Source organism: Nicotiana tabacum, chromosome 18 (genome assembly GCF_000715075.1).
Source record: "Nicotiana tabacum cultivar K326 chromosome 18, ASM71507v2, whole genome shotgun sequence".
Taxonomy (NCBI): domain Eukaryota; kingdom Viridiplantae; phylum Streptophyta; class Magnoliopsida; order Solanales; family Solanaceae; genus Nicotiana; species Nicotiana tabacum.
In genome coordinates, this window is record NC_134097.1 from 9,000,896 (window position 1) to 9,023,082 (window position 22,187).

The following is a 22,187-nucleotide window of genomic DNA, read 5'->3' on the forward strand; positions in this document are numbered from 1 at the left end:
AGGTGAAGGTGATTCAGGAGAGACTTCGCACAGCCCTGTCCAGACAGAAGAGTTTTGTGGACCGGAAGGTTCGTGATTTGGCATTTATGGTTGGTGAGCGGGTCTTGCTTCGGGTATCGCCCATGAAGGGCGTCATGAGGTTCGGGAAGAAGGGCAAGCTGAGCCCGAGGTTCATTGGTCCTTTTGAGATATTGCGGCGCGTTGGGGAGGTTGCTTATGAGCTTGCCTTGCCTCCCAGCCTAGCAGGAGTTCACCCGGTATTCCACGTGTATATGCTTCGAAGTATCACGGTGATCCGACTTATGTATTGGATTTCAGCTCAGTCCAGTTGGACAAAGATCTATCTTATGTTGAGGAGCCAGTAGCCATTTTTGACAGGCAGGTCAGAAAGCTCAGGTCAAAGAATATTGCTTCAGTAAAGGTCCAGTGGAGAGGTCAGCCGGTCGAGAAGGCGACTTGGGAGACCGAGCAGGATATGCGCAGCCAGTACCCTCATCTTTTCACAGTTTTAGGTATGTCTTTATACTGAGGACGAACGATTGCTTTAAGAGGGGGAGGATGTAACGACCCGGCCAGTCATTTTGAGAATTAGAGCCCCGATCCCCTAATATCTGCTTTTCCCATATTTGTTTCTACTTTTGGGACTTGTCGGAGTGATTGGTTATAGAATTCAGAGAGTTTTGGGGCACTTAATCCCTAGTTGTGAGTTTAAGCCTTAGAGTTTAGACCGTAGTCGGAACTGTGTGAAGATGGATTTGGAATGGAATTCCGTCAACTCCGTTAGCTCCGTTGAGTGATTTTGGGGTTATTAACGCGTCTGGAATGTGTTTTGGAGATCTGTAGTAGATTTAGGCTTGAATTGGCGAAAGTTAGTTTTTCGACGATTTCGGCCGATAGTGAAAATTTTGATATCGAGCTCGGAATGGAATTCCGAAAGTGGCTGTAGGTTCGTAGTGTCATTTTTGACATGTGTGTAAAATTTGAGGTCATTCGGACTAGATTTGATATGGTTCGGCGTCGTTTGTAGAATTTGGAAAATTTTAAATTCTTAGGCTTGAATCCGTGCTTAATTCATGATTTCGGTGTTGTTCGATGTGGTTTGAAGGCTCGACTAAGTTCGTATGGTATTTTAGGATTGGTTGATATGTTTGGTTGAGGTCCCGGGGGCCTCGGGTATGTTTCGGATGCTTAACGGGAAGGAATTTAGACTTAGGAAAATCTGGTGCATTGCTAGTTTGGTGTTTCGCCCCTTCCGCAGGTACGGACTCGCAGGTGCGCTTGGGAGTTCGTAGGTGCGGAAATGGACAGGGCATGCTGGGCTCGCAGGTGCGGCTGGTCATCCGCAGAAGCGGAGCCGCAGATGCGGACCCATCCCAATAAGTGACTTCCGCACCTGCGTTGATTTTTCCGCAGGTGCGGCCCCATGAGCGTAGATGCGGAAATCGCTGGGTAGAAAAGGGGATTTCGAGGGTTTGAAATTTCATAACACAAAATTCAATTTGGATCTCGATGGGAGACGATTTATCGAGGGATTTTGAAGGAGAACTATTGGGTAACGAGTTCTAACTCTATTTTGATCATAATACAATAATCTATTATTGTTTTCCTAGTCTAATTAAGGAATTTGAGGGTAAAAGTTTAGAAATGGGGGAAAAGGTTCCCCAATTGAAAATCTAAGATTTGAATGGGAATTTGATGTCGGATTTAGATGATTTTTGTTCGATTGAACTCGTGAGTGAATGGGTATTCATAATTTATAATTTTTACCCGATTCCAAGACGTGGGCCCGGGGAGACTTTTTGGGCGTTTTTTCTAATTTCATGCTTTAGTTTCGAATTAATTAGCTAAATTAGTTACTTGTAGTTATATTTATATTATGCAATTAATTTGATTAGATTCGGGCCATTTGGAATCGAATACTCTTGGCAAGAACGTGATATCGAGTTGATTTGAGCGGTTGAGGTAAGTGGCTTGTATAACCTTGTGTTGGGGACTTTTCCATTAGAATGTTTTATATTAATTGATGTGTGGGCGCCGTGTACATGAGGTGACGAGTATGTACACGGGCTATTATTGCAAAAATCCCATTTTTCCTTTCTGAGTCATAAACTATTTTTCCTTATTAAATTGTACTAATACGTTTAAATGTTAAACTTAGACTAGAGAAGCATGCTTACGTGTTTTAACTGCTTATTTGACATTCTGTGCGCCATGCTTAGCTAAGTCCTTGTTTTCCTTATCTGTGTTCAGTATAAACTGTATAACTCGATGCCATACCTGCCGTTTCATCTTGCATTGCATATTTAAATTGGGACTACGGACGTATTCCGGGAGATCCCCCTGTCTTGCATATTTACTTTGGGACTACTGACGTATTTCGGGAGATCCCCCAGCACTACATATTTACTTTGGGACTACGGACGTATTCCGGTAGATCCCCCAGCACTGCATATTTACTTTGGGACTACAGACGTATTCCGAGAGATCTCTCTGTACTGCATATTCATTCGAAACTACGGGACGGTATCCCGAGAGTTTTTCCACTGTGTTTACCTTATTTTGAGCCGAGGGCTCCCTTAGCTGTTAAATTTTCGAGAATTTTTTTAACTGTGTCACCGTAAGTTTTGCTTATATCTTTTACTGTTTAATTTATTATATTTACTCCGGTAGGGCCTTGACCTGACCTCGTCACTACTCGATCGAGGTTAGGCTTGGAACTTACTAGGTACCATTGTGGTGTACTCATGCCCTTTCCTACACATGTTTTCGTGTGCAGATCCAAGTGCGAGCTATCAGCCTCGAGGTTAGTGCGTGTTGCTGATTCTAGGAGACTTCAAGGTACTTTTGTTTGCGTCCGCAGATCTTCGGAGTCCCCTTCTACTCCCTCGCCTGGAGATTTTTTTTTCTTTCTTTATTATCTTCAGACTTTTGTATAGAGCTACATAAATTATAGTAGCTTGTGACTTAGCGATATTCCGGGTCTTGAAAAAATTATTTTGTATATGTCGAGTGGTACTACTCTTGGCTATTCACAATATGCTATTTATCTTAAAAATGTTGTGTTTTCTTTATATTTTTTGTAATAATAGGCTTACCTAGTCGTAAAGACTAGGTGCCATCACGACACCTTAAGGAGAGTTAATTTCGGTCGTGACAGGTAATGTTGGACTTAGGAGCATGTCCGAAATTATTTTTGGAGGTCCGTAGTGAAATTAGGCTTAAAATGGCGAAAGTCGAATTTTTGGAAAGTTTGACCGGAGGGTTGACTTTTTGATATCGGGGTTGAAATCCTTTTCTGAAAGTTTTAAAAGGCCCGTTATGTTATTTATGACTTGTGTGTAAAATTTGAGGTCAATCGGACATGATTTGGTAGGCTTCGGCGTCATTTGTAGAAATTAAAAATTTCAAAGTTCATTAGGCTTGAATTGGGATATGATTCGTGTTTTTAGTATTGTTGGGCGTGTTTCGGATGGTATTAGGATTATTTTCCTTCATTTTTGCACTACCGGTAGCTACTGATTTCTGATATTTCAAACCTTCTTCGCGATCGCGAAGATTGGGACACGATCGCGTAGGCTTAGTTGGGCAGTGGAATTTTGTTCTATACGATCGCGTGAGGATATCCGCGATCGCGTAAGATTAATCGGGGGCTGATGAGTTTTGTTCTACGCGATCGCGTGAAGAGGGATGCGATCACGTAGCTCTAGGTTTTTGTGACTCACGAACGCGTGAAGAGGGCTGCGATCGCGTGGGTCTGTGAAGTTGCGCATCGCGATCACGTGAAAAAGTTCGCGATCGCGTAGGGTTAAATATGGGCAGTGGAAATTTGTGCTTCGTGATAGCGTGTGTATGTTCGCGATCGCGAAGAGTAAAAGCCTGGGCAGTGAGTTTAAGTTCTGAAAATGAGACTTCGTCCCATTTTCCATTTTTGACGGATTGGAGCTCGGAAAGAGGCGATTTTTGGGAGTTTTTCAAGGAAAATAATGGGGTAAGTGTTCTTAACTCAATATTGGTTAAATTACCCGAATTCATGGTTGTGTTTATCAATTAATTGGTGAATTAAGTTGGAAAAATTGTGAAAACCCTCTTGGTTTAATTTGGAGATTTGAGGGTCGGGTTGATGTTGGATTTGAGTAAAATTTGTATGGTTGGACTTGTGATTGAATGGGCATTCATATTTTATAACTTTTGTCGGGTTCCGAGACGTGGGGCCTACGAGCAATTTTTGAGCTAAATTTCGGATTTTTATGGAAAATTAGCATTTTCTTATTGAATTAATTCTAATAAATTTTATTGACTGAATAGAATTATTTGTGGCTAGATTCGAGGCGTTTGGAGGCCAATTCACGAGGAAAAGACATTGCAGAATAAAGAATTTCATGGTTTGAGGTAAGTAACAGTTTTAAATCTGGTCCTGAGGGTACGAAACCCCGAATTTTGTGTCATGTGATTATTTTGAAGGTGACGCACATGCTAGGTGACGGACGTGTGGGCGTGCATCGAGGGGATTATGACTTGGTCCGTCCCGTAAAACTGTAAAGTTGAATTACTTGTGGTTAGCTATATGCTCTCTATGTGTTAAAGAAATTTGATTGTAAATCATGCTTAGGCTATGTGATAGTACTGTTGGGACCCACAGAGGTCGCGTACTTGTTGAATTATTTGCTAATTGTTATTTTGTACTCAGTCACAATTTACTTGTTTATTTTATCTCAATCTCTATTGTTCATTATTGATACATCATATTATTGTTGTTTGGGCTGATTATCATGACTATTGAGAGACCGAGAGACTGAAGAGAATTATGACTGAGTGAGGCCGATGGCCTGATTGTGAGATATTATACTATAGCAGTGAGTTGTCCGTGTAGCACGTGATTTGTCCGTGCGGATTCAAATATTGATATTATAGCACGTGAGTTGTCCGTGCAGCACGTGAGTTATCCGTGCGGATAATAGCGCTTGGGTTGTAGGAGCCCCTCCAGAATCTGTACACCTCCAGTGAGCGTGGGTACCCATTGAGTGTGAGTGCTGAGGGCTGGGAGCCCAGTGAGTGATTGTTGTCCTGAAAGATTGTACTTGTTTTTCATTTGTTGTTTCACTTAGTTACTATCTATCATTGTTGTGAAATTTTCTGAAAATTTTTATATCCAGATTACATGAACTTGGACTGTATAAAAAAAATTGATTTGACTTAAACTGCTGGATTTGAAAGCATGTCTATTCTTTTCTGGAATTACTGAAAATGAATTATAACTGTGTAGCTCGTCACTATCTTCAGTTCCTTATTTATTATTGTTACTTATTGAGTTGGTTGTACTCATACTACACCCTGCACTTCGTGTGCAGATTTAGGTGCTCCCGGCCATAGCGGGTGTTGATTTCTTTCGCACAGTTGATATTCCGGAGATTCAGAGGTAGCTGCCGTATTTCGCAGACCTTGCCTCTCCTTCCCTATCTCCTTAATTACTGCATTTGGTCTCAGACTATTATGGACCGTATTTTTCAGACTTGTATTCATATTAGATGCTTGTGTACTCAGTGACACCGGGTTTTGGGAGTGTTTATATATGTATTTGTGAGTTTTTCTTCCTCTAAATTTAGATATTATGTTTTCAAACTTAAAAAATATGGTGGTTTATTGAGATTGTCGACTTGCCTAGTATTGAGATAGATGCCATCACGACGGGTGAGATTTTGGGTCGTGACATTTACATATTCAAAAATTATTATAGTATAATTCAACATAATTAATAATTCAAAATATTTTTAAAAAGTTTGAGAAAGTCGTAGGAAAAGTAAACATCGAATCCGACGGTTATTTGTGTAAGAATCCCTTTAGAACTTCAGGCTAAATTTGAAATGAAATGAAAAGATAAAAAAGGGAATTTTTTCTTTCCTATACACTATATGAAACCTATTTACCTGAATTGTTCAAATTTTGAAAATTACTCGCTATAAATATGCTTTTCCTACAAAGATATACATTCGTCTAATATAGTCTCCTTATTTCCGTGGGCTTCTATTTTTAGATACGGGATTGAAGGGAGAGAATATTTTTCAGTTACAAATTTTATACGCTAAAATCTTCAATGAACAAAATACGCGATCCTCGTCCAATTTTCTGTAGAATCATTCTCTAACGAAGATTTCCTCTAGTTTTTTATAAACAAGGCAACAAATTCAAAAAAAAAATTACTTTTTGAAGAAAACGATTGTAGATTAATGTGAAGTATTCATAATCGGCTTTGATTTCTAAACTTTTTATAGGATAGCAAAATTATTTTCTCTAGCTTGAGTTTGGGATATAATGTCAAAATTGGCGATAATGCTTCAACTCAATGGTCGGTAGGATAGCTTGGGAAGATATATAGATTTTGATGTTGACGGAATTGTAATCAATGAAGATTCAAGTTATAGTCAATTGCCGCAATTGAAGAACACCTAATGATAGATACTTTTGTAAAAATCATCGAGATCAAATACACAGTGAGCGAACATTATCCTCTAATGGAAATTCAGAATGATATGGGTGTGCGAGTGTATATGGAGATGAAAAAGGAAAACAAAAATTTAGGAATGTATCCACTGTGTATAACAGTAAAGAATTTCGATTTGGAATGTAGTATGTTGAATGCGAGCATAATCAGTGAAATTTCTCAACAATGTTGATGGGGATGATCACAAAATTAACTTTGTCCCATGCGATATTTTCAAGTAATCGGTACCCCAATATGTATTCTGATACTATGTCCTGGGGTTTGGCAACAACAAGCTTTCTATTGACAGGGGCATTCATGTATTTCTCATAAATTTGTTCTATTCTTGTCTTGAACAACAGTCAGTGGTTGTAAACCGAGTTGTGTTTTCAGGATCATACTTTCATCTCTTCCTCAAATAGTATAAAATAACATCAATTTGCTGCAAAAAAATACTGTACATAATTTCTCAATACTTCAGACATTTTATAAACAAAATTTAAACAAAATATCTACAAATATTTAAAAAATACAAAACTTTAGCTTATAATTATATATCGAGGTATGAACGAACCGTGTCTTTCAGGATTTGTCCAGGATGTGCCAAAGTATAAAAACAGTCCTTTCCATCAACTTTCTCCACTCCAAGATCAAACAACGAGTTGAGCATGTTATCTTTTACAATATAAGGCGCCTTCTTCCTATTTAAAGGCATAGAAAAACCAATTAAAATGTAATGGCAAATGAAAATCCATAAATTCTATGCCCTCCATAATATGAAAAAAGTGTAGAAACTAACCTCCTTGAAACTGCATCGGTCCCAAAATATAACCACCGATTGAATTCTTTCAACAAATTAGGATCAACATTATCACCAATAACCCCTGCAAATGGATGCTTGATGTTGAAAATTGGGGGACCAACAAGTCGGGATTCTAGTATTGAATTGATTGATAAGTATATATCCCCACATTTAAATACTCTTCCGAATTTATATTATTATTTTTATGGTAAGAAAAAATATAAAAACACGAAGGGTGATGCCATGCCAATTTCACATTATTATTTATTGAATTATGAAGTGAGGAAGAGAGTTAAAGCACGAAGGGTAATGCCGTGCCATTTTTAAAGAGTGTAAAAGTACGAAGGGTGATGTCGTGCCAGAAGAGAGTTAATGCACGAAGGGTGATGTCATTCCCAAAAGAGAGTTAAAGCACGAAGGGTGGTGTCGTGCCAATTATTATTATTTATTTATCAAATTATGGGAGGAATGAGAGTAAAAGCACGAAGGGTGGTGTCGTGCCATTTTCATATTATCAGTTGCTCATTTTATTGTTGATGAATTAATTGGCTGCTATGTGGCACTTCTTCTGCTGAAATTCCTATATCATTCCCCTTCGCATGTTCCCTCCCAAATTTATAATTGTTAATTATTGTGTTATTGTTGCTTCGTATTTGTATATGCTTGTAGAGGCTGTTTAAGTACGTGTCTTATCATAGCCTCGCCACTACTTCGTCGAGGTTAGGCTCGACACTTACGGAGTACATGGGGTTGGTTGTACTCATACTACACTCTGCACTTCTTGTGCAGATTTTGGAGTTGGTCCCAGCGGCGTACCATAAACTTTCTCGGATTCAGCTATCTAGAGGAGACTTGAGGTATAACTGCACAACGTCCGCAGTTCTAAAGTCCCCTTCTATCTTATCTTAGCTGTGTCTTATCTTTCAAATAGCTTGAATTTTATTCAAACCTTTATTTGTATTATCCTAGTAGCTCGTGCACTTGTGACACCAGATTCGGGGATGTATTTTGATGATTTGGTAGTTATGGTCTTCCGCACTTTATTTCAGTAATTGACTTTTATTTTATTTTATTTGTTTAAAAATGGTTAAGGTTATTCTAATGTTGGCTTGCCTAGCAAATGAAATGTTAGGCGTCATCACGGTCCCGAAGGTAGGAATTTCGGGTCGTAACAAAAATTTACCCTGATCCAGGATGGTTTGATCATCCCCCCTTCCAATGCAGAAATCCATATCTTGTCCAGTTAAGGATACGGGGGATCAAAATTCCAACCCTTTACAGCAATATCTGTGTTAACTGTAGAGCAACACTCATACAACCAGATTTGCATAGCGAGGGGAAAACCTCGATGAATATAAAAATGCACATATTGGTTCAACTTATGCCTAACAGACTGAACCAAATGTGTATAAGCATCTATACCCCATGCGAAATTCGCATACTGCCCCGAGTCAGCCAATTAGAACTGAAAGTGGTCTATCAAACCATTCTCTTTCTCTGAAGGACAAAGGAAGAACTCTATAAGATACAGAATATATAGCTTGACTGCATCCTCATCATTCACCCAACTACAACTACAGACAATTTGTTTCAGGTACGACTTCTCAACTTTTTCCTTGTTCGGAAAATAACTCATTATTATTTTACTATCATTTTTAGGGTTGTACCCAAAGTCTGTTACTTCTATAACACATTTGAGGCCGATTATAATAGCAAATTCCCTCAGTCCAATGTTCAGCCTCTGACCCTTTATCGTCTCTGCTGAAAAAAATCGGACCTAGATGTGTTCTATTCATACTTTATCAGAATGTGAATTGCCTGATTTTGGATACATATTTTGGGCATGCCAAGAAAGTGCCCAAAATATGTCTTCTTAAATAATTTTTTCCCCTTATCAGATAATAATACCTTGATTTGGGTAGGAACAACAGGGTCAGATAATGTTTGAAACCTAGTGATGCCATAATCAACATCATGTGGTACAAAAAAAATGTCTGATTCTGCATGAAAAGAAAAAATAAGTTAATAAAACATATTTAAAGACAAAAAAATAAATATAAGAACAATACTGCTACAATTTATCTACAGACAAAATGACAATAATACGTTGCAGATAATTAAATGGCAAATTCAAAAACAAATAAAATAATTAAACTACAATGCAGCTACAAAAAACTGACAGTCCTATATTTACACAAAATGTAGACAATGTATTAACAAAAACACATATTTCAAATATTATACAATAAATCTGCAATTGAAAAAGCAATAACATTGCTACAATTTATATACAAGCAAACGAAATTAATACATTGCAGACAATTAAATGGCAAATTCAAAAAAAATAAAACAATTAAACTAACAACTTGTTTGGAAGGTTGTTACCCATTGTATCGTATTGTATTATTATCCCATAACAATGTTTATTTTGATTGTTTTATTAAAATTGATTGTATTGTATTGTTAAATCTATTGTTCCAGAACAAAGAAAAGTCCTATTTTTTAAAATAACCGATTTGGTGTGGTGGGATTGTTTCCTATTTTTCTTTCCAATTATGCCTTAACTTATTACTACATAATTCTATTTTACCCTTTACCTTTTTTATTTTAACTCCAAATCTCCAACCTATAACCTACTTTGTCTTCGTCCTTTTTTTTTTTCCAGAACTTCTGCCGCTTCCAACTATAACGTCAAAGATGTTTTACCTTCTTTTGTTTCGTTTTTTCTCCTAATTTGATTTTATCTCCAATTCTAATTATCTTTGTTCTGCCAATTCTCGTTCCTTTTTTTATCATAGTTCTTTAACGTTTTATTTTATATTTTATTATTATTATGACCTAGTTAGGAATGGAGTGTACTTATTATTATTATTTTTAATAATATTAACTTGTTCCACTGATTTTGTTAGAATTTACATGAATTTAATTGCTTAATCTATTTATAAGACATATTTTGTGATAAATTAGTAGAAACAAATTTTCTTAAATTATTTTTATGCGTAATTCTTGATAAATTTAATATTTAAATAATTGAGGGTATTTTAATAAACTTATCAGTTATAGTACAGTATAATACAGTCAAACCAAACAACAAAATATTATGTAACAACAGCAGACGATACAATCTATCCAAACGTTGTATTTATAAAATGATACGATACGATACAGTATAATACAATACAATATATTATAAAACGATGGGTAACAATGATCCAAACAGAGTGTAAATGCAGCTACATAAAACTAATAGTCCTCTGTTTACACAAAATATATTGAACAAGAAAACTACAATGTAACCTACATTTAAAATATTGGGTTGGGGGGAGGGGGGGGAGGGGGAAGGAATAACTCCTAGACACAATATCTACAATTTGTTTACAAGAAATACAATATCTACAAGAGAACAAAAATTAACAAATAAAACAAACTACGTCATGAAATACATACTCTAAATAAAATTATTTCAAATATTATACAACAAATCTGCAATTGCAAAAATATTTAGAAAAATTTGTAAACAACAAGATATATATACAATATAGACAAAATTTCTACAATAAAGGAACAAGAAAAAATGGTATTAAGATGAGCATGAAAATAATTTTTTACTAAAAATAAAAAATAAATATTGTAATTATTACAATTTTACCTTGTCTAAAGACTGTTGGGGTATGTGTTTAGGAGATTTATGAACCTTCTTCCTTTTTGAAGGTTTGGGAATTACTTTTTCATCCACGAAATCGTCATCACCGGCGATTTCGTTGTACTTCCATTTTACTGATTTAGCAAATGACGATCCGTCAGTAGCATCCCTGTCATGCTTCAATTTCTTTTCGCACCTCTGCCCTAGCTTCACGAGGGGGTAAGCGGGGGCTTTCTCTCTAGTGTTGCATGTCGGAATTTCACTATTTTTTTGGGTGAATCCTGTGAGAAAGCACCCAAATCAAATTTAGGAATTTCATCATCTCCCAAATTAGTAGTTTTTATAGGGCTTTTCCTCGGAGTTCCTTTCTTCTTCATCGAAAGGGAAAGACTTGTTGATGAACTAAGGATTTCGTTCGAATAATGTCTCTCAACCCTAGAATCCTGAGAGAGAAATCAGGAATTTTGAGAGAGAAAATGGAAAAGCTTTTGAAAAATTATGGAAGTAAACCGTAAATGGAGGGAGAGATGTTCAGAAGCGTGGGGGGTGTGGGTTAAGAAACGTTGGGAGAGTGGGATAGTAACGTTAGATATAGTATAGCGTGAAAAACGGGATTAATTGATATCTCAATTAATTTTTAAAATATATATAATTGGTAAATTGTATATGCCCGTGTAATTAAGTTGAAACTTGAGCAGGGAGGGTAAAAAGGTTTCATATAGTGTATAGCTCGGTAAAAATCCCATAAAAAAGGCGCATGATATTTTGTTTGGGCCAACTGCTTCAACCCAAACGGCCCAACTATAATTAGCCCAACTACGCTCGTAATGGCCCATCCCTGTTATTAGGGCCTGTATCAACATTCTAGCTTGTTCTACAAGAAATATATACTGTACTCTTAACATCTAAAAAACAATTCTTCCCCATTTTCCAAATTGCAGTTTAACAATGGCGTTGGAAGCGTATACATCACAACTCACAGACAAAATACACACTGATGTTCTCACCAAAGCTCGAATCTCTTGCTACAAGGTACACTTGTTTTCTCTATTTAAATAGTTTTAAGTTTTATGCGAAACAATTTTTTACACTATCATGTTAGTTAGTTAGTTGTAAGGTGATTATAGGGAAATCCTTTGATAAACATTACTCCTAAGTTGTAAGATTGTAAATGTAGTAACTAACCTGCTATATAAAATAATACTGATCACCACTGTATATAATAAACCCTTTTTAAAATGTGTTAAATTATATACTCATCTTAAAAAAATTATGTGTGTGTGTGTGTGTGTGTGTGTGTGTGATTACGGGCTGAAAGCACTGTGTTCGGTTGTACCAGCTGTAGTATTATTTTTTTATTTCAATGTTCGTAGGAATTGTGATCAATATTGATAAAATGCATAGATTATATTCACATTTTAAAGAACTAATGTGTGTGTGTGTGTCTGTGTGTGATTACGAGCTGAAATCACAGTGTTCGGTTGGACAATTGTAGTGATTTTGTGTTTTACTTTAATGTTCGTATGAATTGTGATCAACATTGATAAAGCTAATAAGGGGGAAATGAATTTGTGGTATTGAAGGCGAGAGATGCATTTTATTCATGCCTGGAGAAAGAATCGAACAAGAAGCCCACTGAAATCGGGACTGTAGGGCTGTTATACCCAACTGATTGCAAGAAAACTAGGCAGGATTATGTGAAGCAATGCCGACCCACTTGGGTGAGTTTTTTCCTTTTAATCTCTGTAAGGTTTAAGAATATTGAGATAGATATAATTGATTGTGTTTTTGAATGAAATAGATGGATACAATTGATTCACATAGGGTGTGTTTGGTTGTAAAGAATTCATTTTCCAGGAAAATCTTTCTCATGAGGAAGTTATTTTCTAGAAGTTATATCCCAAGGAAAAACATTTTCCGATACTTCCCATACGTATGGGCATAAGTCATTTTCCATACATAATCTTCAGTTTTACGTTATTATTAATCTTTAGAATTTGATAATTTCATCAAAACATTCTCCAATTTGCTAATGTTATTGATAATCTTTAGCATGTATTCTTTTCATTCCCAACCAAACCTCGGGAAATATTTTCCAAGAAAAATGAATTCTGTCAAACCAAATACTAACCCAACTACTTTGGGATTGAGGCGTAACGGAGTGATTGATTGAATTGGTGGGTTTTAGTTTTCTGGAGAATTTCATTTGAATATTGAGAAAGCTGATAGGCAATACTTATATCTTCATAAAATTGCAGTGAAATAAAGGAAGGAAAGAGTTTGTAATTGGTTGAAAGGAAAATAATAAAGAACTCAGTTTCTTTCATTTTTTAAATAGCTTTTCAGTCTACCAAACTGAGAAGCATGTTAACTTTCTGGGAATACCCTGCTATTTTCGGTTTATTAATTGATATGTTTTTCTTATGATAGGTGAAGCATTTTGATAGGCAGTACTGCGCTAAGAAGAAAGTTCAGAGGCTTTTGGATGATAATGAGTCAAGGAGAGGTCCGTTGTCTCTTCCACAGCCTTATACTTTCAAACCCCCTCGTTCCTGTTGATAACAAATTTGTGGCTATCTTGGATATATAGGCAAGTGGTTTCATGATGTCGGTCTCTGGTAAATTTTGTGGTTGTACTGCGATGGGGAACTTTCAATTGCCCCATGAGTAGTTGTAACTTGTAATAAGTAAAATTGGTAGGCGAGGAGGAAATGAACTGTGTATATGTTGTGTACAAAAGCAATCACATACTTGCATTTGTATGGCTGCCATCTTATCGCTGTTGCTTTTACCCATTAAGTTTTCATGTGAATAATTGGTAGCAAGTCTTCATTAGTGAAACTTCGTACTTTATTGGATTTTATTTGTCTCTCTTCAGTTCTTTCGAGGAGGGACTAAAGATTGTTCCGGAAAGGTTCGAAGTAATTTCGCCTCATTGGCTTGGCTTGAACTATTCTCGCAGGGGTGTAATGCTTGGCCCCTAAGGAAGTGACAAGTGAATGATTTAATCATTTATCATGTTAAATTTGTTGGATGATTCTTGTTTTGAACGTTGATAAACTTCCAAGCAAGAGCAAGAGTATTAGATGTGTGCCGAATCCCTAGAGATCGGCCATTTGAGGAGCCTGCTTCTTTTCATATTGGTTGCTAGTTTGAACTCAAGTTAAGAAGATGCGGAGAATGTATTTTAACTCGCAAATGTGAAAGTTGACATAGTTTGATGCCGTGTTTTGCTTGCAGAGCAGGCGTTCTACCAAGATAGATTAGTTCATGTGAAGTATTTTTCTGCTTCTCATGTGTGTAGTTGCAATATTATGTCCTTTCCTTGTGGTTAAATTCGGATGCTCTGTGTTTTTAGGTTAACATTTCTGCTCATCTTCTTTGAAACAAGAGCTCCTTTTCTGCGTCTTTGAACTTCTGTCTGTTGCTTTTGTATGTTCTTTTTGCTTCATATAGTGTATCTTAAACTTGTGAAACTCCTGTAAACGTTCTATGAGCTGAATGTGATTGTGTATTACCCCTCGAATGTAGTGGGACAGAAAGTGGAAGCCGTTGAGCTTACACTTTCACGCCTCTGACATTAACCACTCTTGTTTTCCACTACAACCCCTTTCAAGGAGTGCTATGACCTTGAGATGATCACGAAGATCTGTCTTTTCTAGTGTTTATATCCTAAAAAAATATAGGAATGAGTTCTGTTAATATCGGTTTTCCCTTTATGAAATATTGCAGAAAATACTTATAAAAATGAAGGCCGGGAAAAATTGATGTATCTAGTCCTTTGTTAAATGGTCTTGGCATGTTACTGGCTGCTAGCTAAATTTTCCTTGTGGTTCATAGCGTTAAATAAGTTTTGGACCTTCCTGCATCCTTATGCTGGAAAGCCAGCATGGTCTTTCAATAGGTTAGTGTTTGGGATTGAGATCTTCATGGGCTGAACTTTTCTATGTTTTGTGATTTCATTCTATTAGCTGAGGGTCTATCAGAAACAGCCTCTCTGCCCGTCCAGGGTAGGGTAAGGTTGTGTACATCTCACCCTCCCCATACCCCACTTGTGGGAATACACTGGGTCGTTGTTGTTGTTGTTGTTGTTGTTGTTGTGATTTCATTCTAGTTCGCACCTTGGACAGGGGTGTATTTAAAATCACTACAGGTAGCCTGTCGAGTTTGTCTAACTATACTAATCTCTTTGCTCGGTGTTGACTGATTTTTGATTGTGAGAAAACTAAACAGAGTGGATTGACTGTCTCAAGAACATAATTTGAAGTTGTAAGTTGGATGGCAGAAGTAATATTCTCCATGGGTGTTAAACATGTTTGGGTTATTTGTCAAATCTCATATTCATTAAGTCCTATCTCAAATCTGTTTAGATTTAGATTCTATTTGGAGCGTTTAATGTGAATTAAGCTCTGCTAAACATTCTTTTCTGTGGAAAAACTCTTCTCTCATCTATCTTGTAATACCTTTAGTGAGCCACTGTGTTCTTAATTCTACAATCCATTACTACAGCAACTTCTCCCAAGACAGCGAAGAACTCTTCCTTGAGTTTACGATTTTAAGTCATCTCACACTGACTAAATTCCTTTTGGTCATTGCTCCATCTCGTTCCCATTTATTTTTACACTATTTATTGCAACTATCAGAACAGCTTCTTTTGTTTGCTTTGGTATATGATATTGTAGTAGTGAAAGTTATAATTGGTGGATGTTTTAAGGTGGATATATAAGATGATAGTCTTCTAATGGTCAAGAGCCATTGTATTTCTTCACTTGTAATAGTCTTTTATGTTAGTGTTGCCATACCTCCATAGTGAACAAAAGGACAATACTATCCTCTGCGGAGCATACAACAACAACCTAGTAAAATCTCACAAGTGGGTAGTGTGTATGCAGACCTTACCCCTACCCGGGGATAGAGAGGTTGTTTCTGATAGATCCTCGGCACAAGAAGACGAAAATAGATAATAGATCAGTAACCCTCTGTGGAGCATATGAAGGGAATTTATGTACTTTTAAGAGAGTTACATTATGGCTATGTGGTTTGTTGAAGCAGATGCTGCACTTCAACAGATTTTAAAATTTTACTTTGAGGACCAGAAACTGCTAGAAGGATTTGGTATGCCTAGCTAGTTCTAGAGGAATTTCAGATGCTCATGCATTAAAGATAAAAGCCATTAAACCAAACTCAGTTAGTTCTGTTCTTTAGTTTCCTTACTTTACTGTTTATTTATGAACTGTGCATTTTGTTATTGTTTCTCTGTGTAGTTCAGAACTTACCGAGGACATGACCCTTGATAGGAAGGTGTGAAGGTCGAGAATTAGGATAGAAAGTTAGCAGGTAATCGTGTGTTTCCCTATCTAAACAAGTACTACTAGGGTTAGTCTTGTACTTTCCTATTTTTCGTGAGTTTCTATTACTGCATGTTGTTTCTTCCGCTTTGTTTTGACTTGTTGTTTTGCTGATGTTATGATTTGTTGCTACTGCTTCTCTTTGCATCTTTCCTTGTGTCGAGGGTCTATCGGAAATAGCCTCTCTGTCTTTTTAAGGTAGGGGTAAGGTTTGCGTGCACACTACCCTCTCCGGACCCCACTCGTGGAATTACACTGGGTTTTTTATTGTTGTTCTCTCTGTAGCTCACATAGTTTTATGAAATTAGGAGTGAAATTTACTTCAGTAAGCATTAGAATTGTTGAAAGAACCAGCTAAAGCAGTCGCCGAAATTCAGGGATCTGAGAATAGAACCCCGATGAGAGAGAGGTAGGTTCCAGCAATAAAAAGAGTGAATAACCAAAGAATACATCAAATTTTAGGGGATTTTAGCTTGTAGCTTAAAAACCTAAGAGAGCTAAAGAATCTTGAAATACTAAGTGACTACCCCTATGTACTCAGATGATTTTAGCTTGACAAAGAATTGTTGCATGCTTTTACAACTCTAAATTTAGATGTAATACAAGAAGGAATACAGAGAGAACCAAAATGTATGGTTGGCTTGGGTTTTAATCAAAATCAAGTACAGTATTCAAGAGAGGAGTACTGTCTCCATTTTAAGGTGTCCAACTGGTTCAACACCTCTATAGTATATATTATGAATAAGTGTTTACTATAGTTCAATTTAGTAACCACACTATCATCCCACTGGTTATTTTAATAAAGTAGGAGAACCAATCATGTCTTTTCTCTCCCATTTTTCTGGAGTTATTAACCATAGTTGTAACAAATGAAGATGATTTACTCAGTACTCTATCGACTTCCCACACTTAACATGACAACATCATCAATCTCTACCTGGTGTTTCGGTTTCTCATTCTTATTCCTAGTCTTATTTCTTTCGCTTTGGTTGATCTACTATCATTTTATTGCTTATTGCTTATTGCTTGTTGTTATTGCTATTGCTTCTTTTTCACTTTTCTTGAGCTGAAGGTCTATTGGAAACAACCTCTCTACCCTCACAAGTAGAGGTAGGAGTAAGGTCTGCGTACGCTCTACTCTTCCCAAACTCCACTTTTAAGATTACACTTGGTCTTTTTTTTTTTTTTTTTTTTTTTGGTTGTTGTTGTTGTTGTTGTTACCCTGTGTTTTTCCTACTTTAAACAGTAAACTCAGTTCAAAACCCTGACTGTTAGATCCTCTTTAGTTGCTTACGATAAACATGGTAAAGAAAAGAGAGGAAAAATAGTTTTAACAACTGCATATTTATATGCAGTTTTTGGTTTAATGCGTCTTAAACTATATGCTTCTGCTTAATTTTTTGCTCCAAGATTGTTTCTTTAACATATTCGTGTTCTTTTGATTGTCGTAACATTTGTGATTTATGGTGAACGATAATTGAGTTTGAAGGTAGATAATGAGACTGAATTCAATTATGATTTTGGAAGGGCATCCATTATTATAGTTGTGACATTATTGTATATTCAGAATACATTAGTTTTTACTAGTTCCTGCAATTGGCAATTGCTAAATGCAGCGCAGTGTGCCTTATTTGCCCAGTTTGTTTTAATGTTTGGATTGCATACTTGTTCTTTAACTTTATGTGTGTAAGCTATTTTCTTTACAATTTAACTTTTAATTTCATATTAATATTAGTATTAATCCTTACTACTGTATATGTTGTTTTTTTGAGAGCTATTTTTCATTCACCAACCAAATATCTTAATCATACCAAACACATAATAGTTTTATTTTGTACTAATACATTCCTTAATACCTTATCCCCATGGGGTACAAAGACTAATATCATGTTTGGCTAAGCTTTTAAAATTTGTTTATTTTGAGAAGTGCTTTTCAAAAAAGTAATTTTGTTAAGAAGTAACTTGTGTTTGACTAATTAATTTTATAAGTACTTTTGACAGCAATTAGTGTTTGGCCAAGCTTTTGAAAAGTGCTAATAGTCTGTTTGGTCAAGCTACAAAAATTAACTTATTTTGAGAAATATTTTTTCTCAAAAGTACTTGTAAGAAGTAGTTTGTGGTTGACTAGTTAATTTGAAAATCACCTCCGAGTAGCAATTAGTATTTGGCCAAGTTTTTAAAAACTGCCTCTAAGTATATTTTTTTCAAAAATACTTTCAAAAAAGTGATTTTGGAGGGAAACTACTTTTTTTTTTTTGCATTCTCCAAAATTGCTTCTGCTCCTATTGAAAAGTATTTTTTTTCCTTCTAAAAACTTGGCGAAACACTTCAACTTTGAAAAACAAAAAAATATTTTTGGCTTTGGAGAAGCATGGCCAAACAAGCTATAAGTGTATTTTTCTCAAAAATACTTTTCAAAAAAATACTTTTAGGGTGAAGTTACTTATTGCTGCTCCTCGAAAAATGCTTCTGCTTCTACGTAAATGCATTTTGTTTATTATTTTGAAAAGCTTGGCAAAATAACTCAACTTTTTTTTTTTAAAAAAAAGCACTTCTTTTGAAAAAAAAAAATGCGTTTTTGGCTCGGAGAAGCTTGGACAAACTATGTTATAAAATTCAATTATCACACAAGCGAAAACGATTGATTAAGTTATTAATTCGGGAAAGAGCCCTCTGTTTCCACTTCTTTTGGAATTAATTGCTAACTAGCTAACTATCGGCTGTTTTTCTTGACTTTACAAGAAAGGTTAAAGCATGGACCCAATATTTAAGTGAACTACTTAATCTCAATCAATTAAGACAAAAGTTGGTATTTGTGTTTAAGTCAACATTTTTAACTTTTTGGTTTTATTGAAATTTATTAATCCAAGTGGAATAAAATTAAACATTGTTGTAATTATATTTGTGCAATATAATTATATTTGTGGTTCGTCATTGCTTTCCCTTTCCGCCCAGTAACATAACACCAATAAACACCAATAAAATACTTAGCCCAAACACTAACACTTTAAGTCGTGGATTAAGACATTTTTACTTTAAAATTATTGTAATATTTGACAACTTCTTCTTTTTTCTTTCTTTGATGTTGAAATATAGAATTTCAAAGTATATTTTTCTTTGGATAAAGATAGCAAAACAATGGTCAAAACCGCGTCTACTCTGAATTGTCACAACCTAAAACATGATAGTAATGGTCCAAATAAGTCATATTTGCTGAGTTAGCCAAAGACTTTATTATGAGATTTTCATAAATTATAAATACACATTCTCTTTTGGTGGGGTTTGGGGTTCAGTCCATTACGTTTTGTTTGAGATCATAGAAATTTTAAGAGTCAACAACATGTTTCTTTGTTCATGAGCTTTTGCATTACTTTGTGAATCAACCTTACAACAACAACAACAACAAAAATAAACACAATATAATCTCATAAATGAAATCTGGGAAGAATAGTGTATACGCAGACTTTACCTCTACCTTATAAAGGTAGGGATGTTATTTTCGACAGACTCTCGGCTCAGTAAAAATATAGTCACGACATTATTGAAAAGAATACAATAATGAAAAGGAAGCAGTAACAAAAAATAGTAACAACAACAAAATAATAAAGTATTCAACTAAATATTTTTATATGATTTTCCGGCTAAGAGTATTCAACTGACCATCCTTCACCGCCAGCAATAACTCTATCCGGCTAGCGGTGGGGTTAAAATGTATTTTTTAAATTACAAGTTTTATCTTAGAAACGAGCGATAACTTTGTGGTGAATGTTATACCAAAAAGAGTGGTAACATAGTTAATTATGTCATAAAATTTACTTGTTATTTTGTAATGCTACAATAAGTTTTCACAAATAGTTTATATAGATACTTTAGAATCCCGTATTTAATTTATTTACATTGATAATGCAATAAACTTACACAATATCAATATATTTTAATTTCTTGTAGCATAGTTTGTCTCATTTTTCAAGGTACTAATTCTCTTTATTGCAAAAAACCAAAATTTTTATTATGTTTAGAGACTTTTTATTTATAAGGCAGCTTCTAGAAAATTGAAAATTTGAAATGTGCTCTTTGTTTTATTATTGTTTTTTGGCTTTATATTACCTACCACCAAATTGACGTGCTATCCCGACCTAGTTGACTTAGAGAAACACGAACTTGAAATTTCTTTAAGTATTGACAAAATAATGTTTTATTATTAGGAAAATATATTTATGAAATTATCAGAATTTCTTAAAATAGTATGGAGTGCCTTTTATTTTATGAAAAATAGTTGTGTTTAGCATGTAATTATACTAATTTTGGAAACTATTACCAAATCCTCTATGCGAACGTGCAACCAAATATCTAAATTGTTAGGTTAGGAACTTAGGAACATTAGTATTATTTCCATATAAAATGGGCCGAAGCTCAATCCTTTCCAACATTGAACTAATTAATCTTCTTCTTATTTGAAATTCTTTATCGCCTTTATATTAGTTAAATCACAACAAGAAAGAAACCTTTTCTATTTTTTTTAAACATTATTTTTCATCCTATTGTTTTTTCATCTAATTTTATGTGGCAAATCAACTCTGCTTTTGGTTAAAAGCAAATTTTTTCTAATGGGGTTCGGAGCTTTTTGGTTTAGTAAATTATAACAAAACCAATACAGGTTGATTAATACATAATACCCATACTTACCTTCTTTAATTTGTTTAGGGGGTTATAGGACTCCCGCAAAAAAAAGGTTTGCAACTAATAATTTCGCTATAGTTCGGGTGTGTTTTTATGCCTTTTTCTTCCCCTTTTGAATTAAAAGTTCTGTTTTAAAACGAAATTCTTATACGTTTAGAAATTGGAAAGAGAAGGGAGGAAATAGGTGATGAGGATTAAACCTACACCTATTTTGTAGATGAATTCTATCGTTATCACTAGATTATAAGTCTTTCTCTTTTCCGTTCTCATTTTTTAGTTTAATCTTTTGATATTATCTGTTGAAATTATGTTTTGACCCTCAAATTCAAACTACATGAACCTACCCTAATGTCACTCAAATTGTATAATAATTTTTGAAATTATTTATATATGTGCAGGTAATCCAGAAATTATACCACTAAAGGGAGGGGGAAAAAGGGACAAAAACAAAAAGAAAAACTTTGCGTAACTTAATAATTCTGTCCAACCAATCCCCCTAGTTGAGAAATTAAAAGAAAAAGGACAAAAGAAAAGTATAAGAAAAATGGTTATGTTCCAAAAATTTCTTAAGCAGTGGAATTTTGTGTTGTTTATCACCAACTACCCAATAGAAATAAAATGACTCAATCATGTCAATCATAATTCCCAAATTATTAGGTATTGGAAACTAATAGAGTGAGTAAATAAGCCAAAGACTAAAGTGATTAAGTTATCATATTTGTTGACTAAATAACTAAGTAAAATTTGACATATATATATATATATATATATATATATATCGATAAACTCTTGGCTAAAGAAAAACAACCGTAGTTAAAAGAAAAGAGAAGAAGTCATATGGAAAGAAAAGCAATAGCAACAGCAAGATAATATGAAATTTGAAGTAAAAGAAATAACAAGTAATAGTAAAAATCTAAGACAAAAAAGTACGAGACAAATTTGTCCCATGCCATTTGTGGAATTCTTAAAGGGATCGTATAGAGAAGAGTTAATCCGATCACTTGTTCACTTTCAAATGAAAACTTAATTCTTAACTTAACACACTTATTTATGTTCTTTTTTTTTTATTCTTTAAGTCTATGATCAAGTACGAAAATGAAAAGAAACGAAAATATATTAGAAACGGAGGAAAGAAGTAATTTCATGTAAGTGAAATTAATGATAGACAACTTACTAAGTGGATGAATAGTGTTTATGACGTTTGAAATAATGTTACGAGAAAGAAGTTTTTAGTCC

At 35.0% G+C, this 22,187-nt stretch overlaps 1 protein-coding gene across 1 annotated transcript; it reads left to right on the top strand.

Moving 5' to 3' along the window:
- The first annotated feature begins 11,802 nt into the window (after nucleotides 1-11,802).
- LOC107769447 (uncharacterized) lies at nucleotides 11,803-13,714 on the top strand. Its single transcript, XM_016588662.2, has 3 exons — nucleotides 11,803-11,955; nucleotides 12,507-12,644; nucleotides 13,354-13,714. The coding sequence occupies exons 1-3, from the start codon at nucleotides 11,872-11,874 to the stop codon at nucleotides 13,480-13,482; spliced, it is 351 nt and encodes a 116-aa protein (XP_016444148.1). The 5' UTR covers nucleotides 11,803-11,871; the 3' UTR covers nucleotides 13,483-13,714.
- The last annotated feature ends 8,473 nt before the right edge of the window (nucleotides 13,715-22,187 follow it).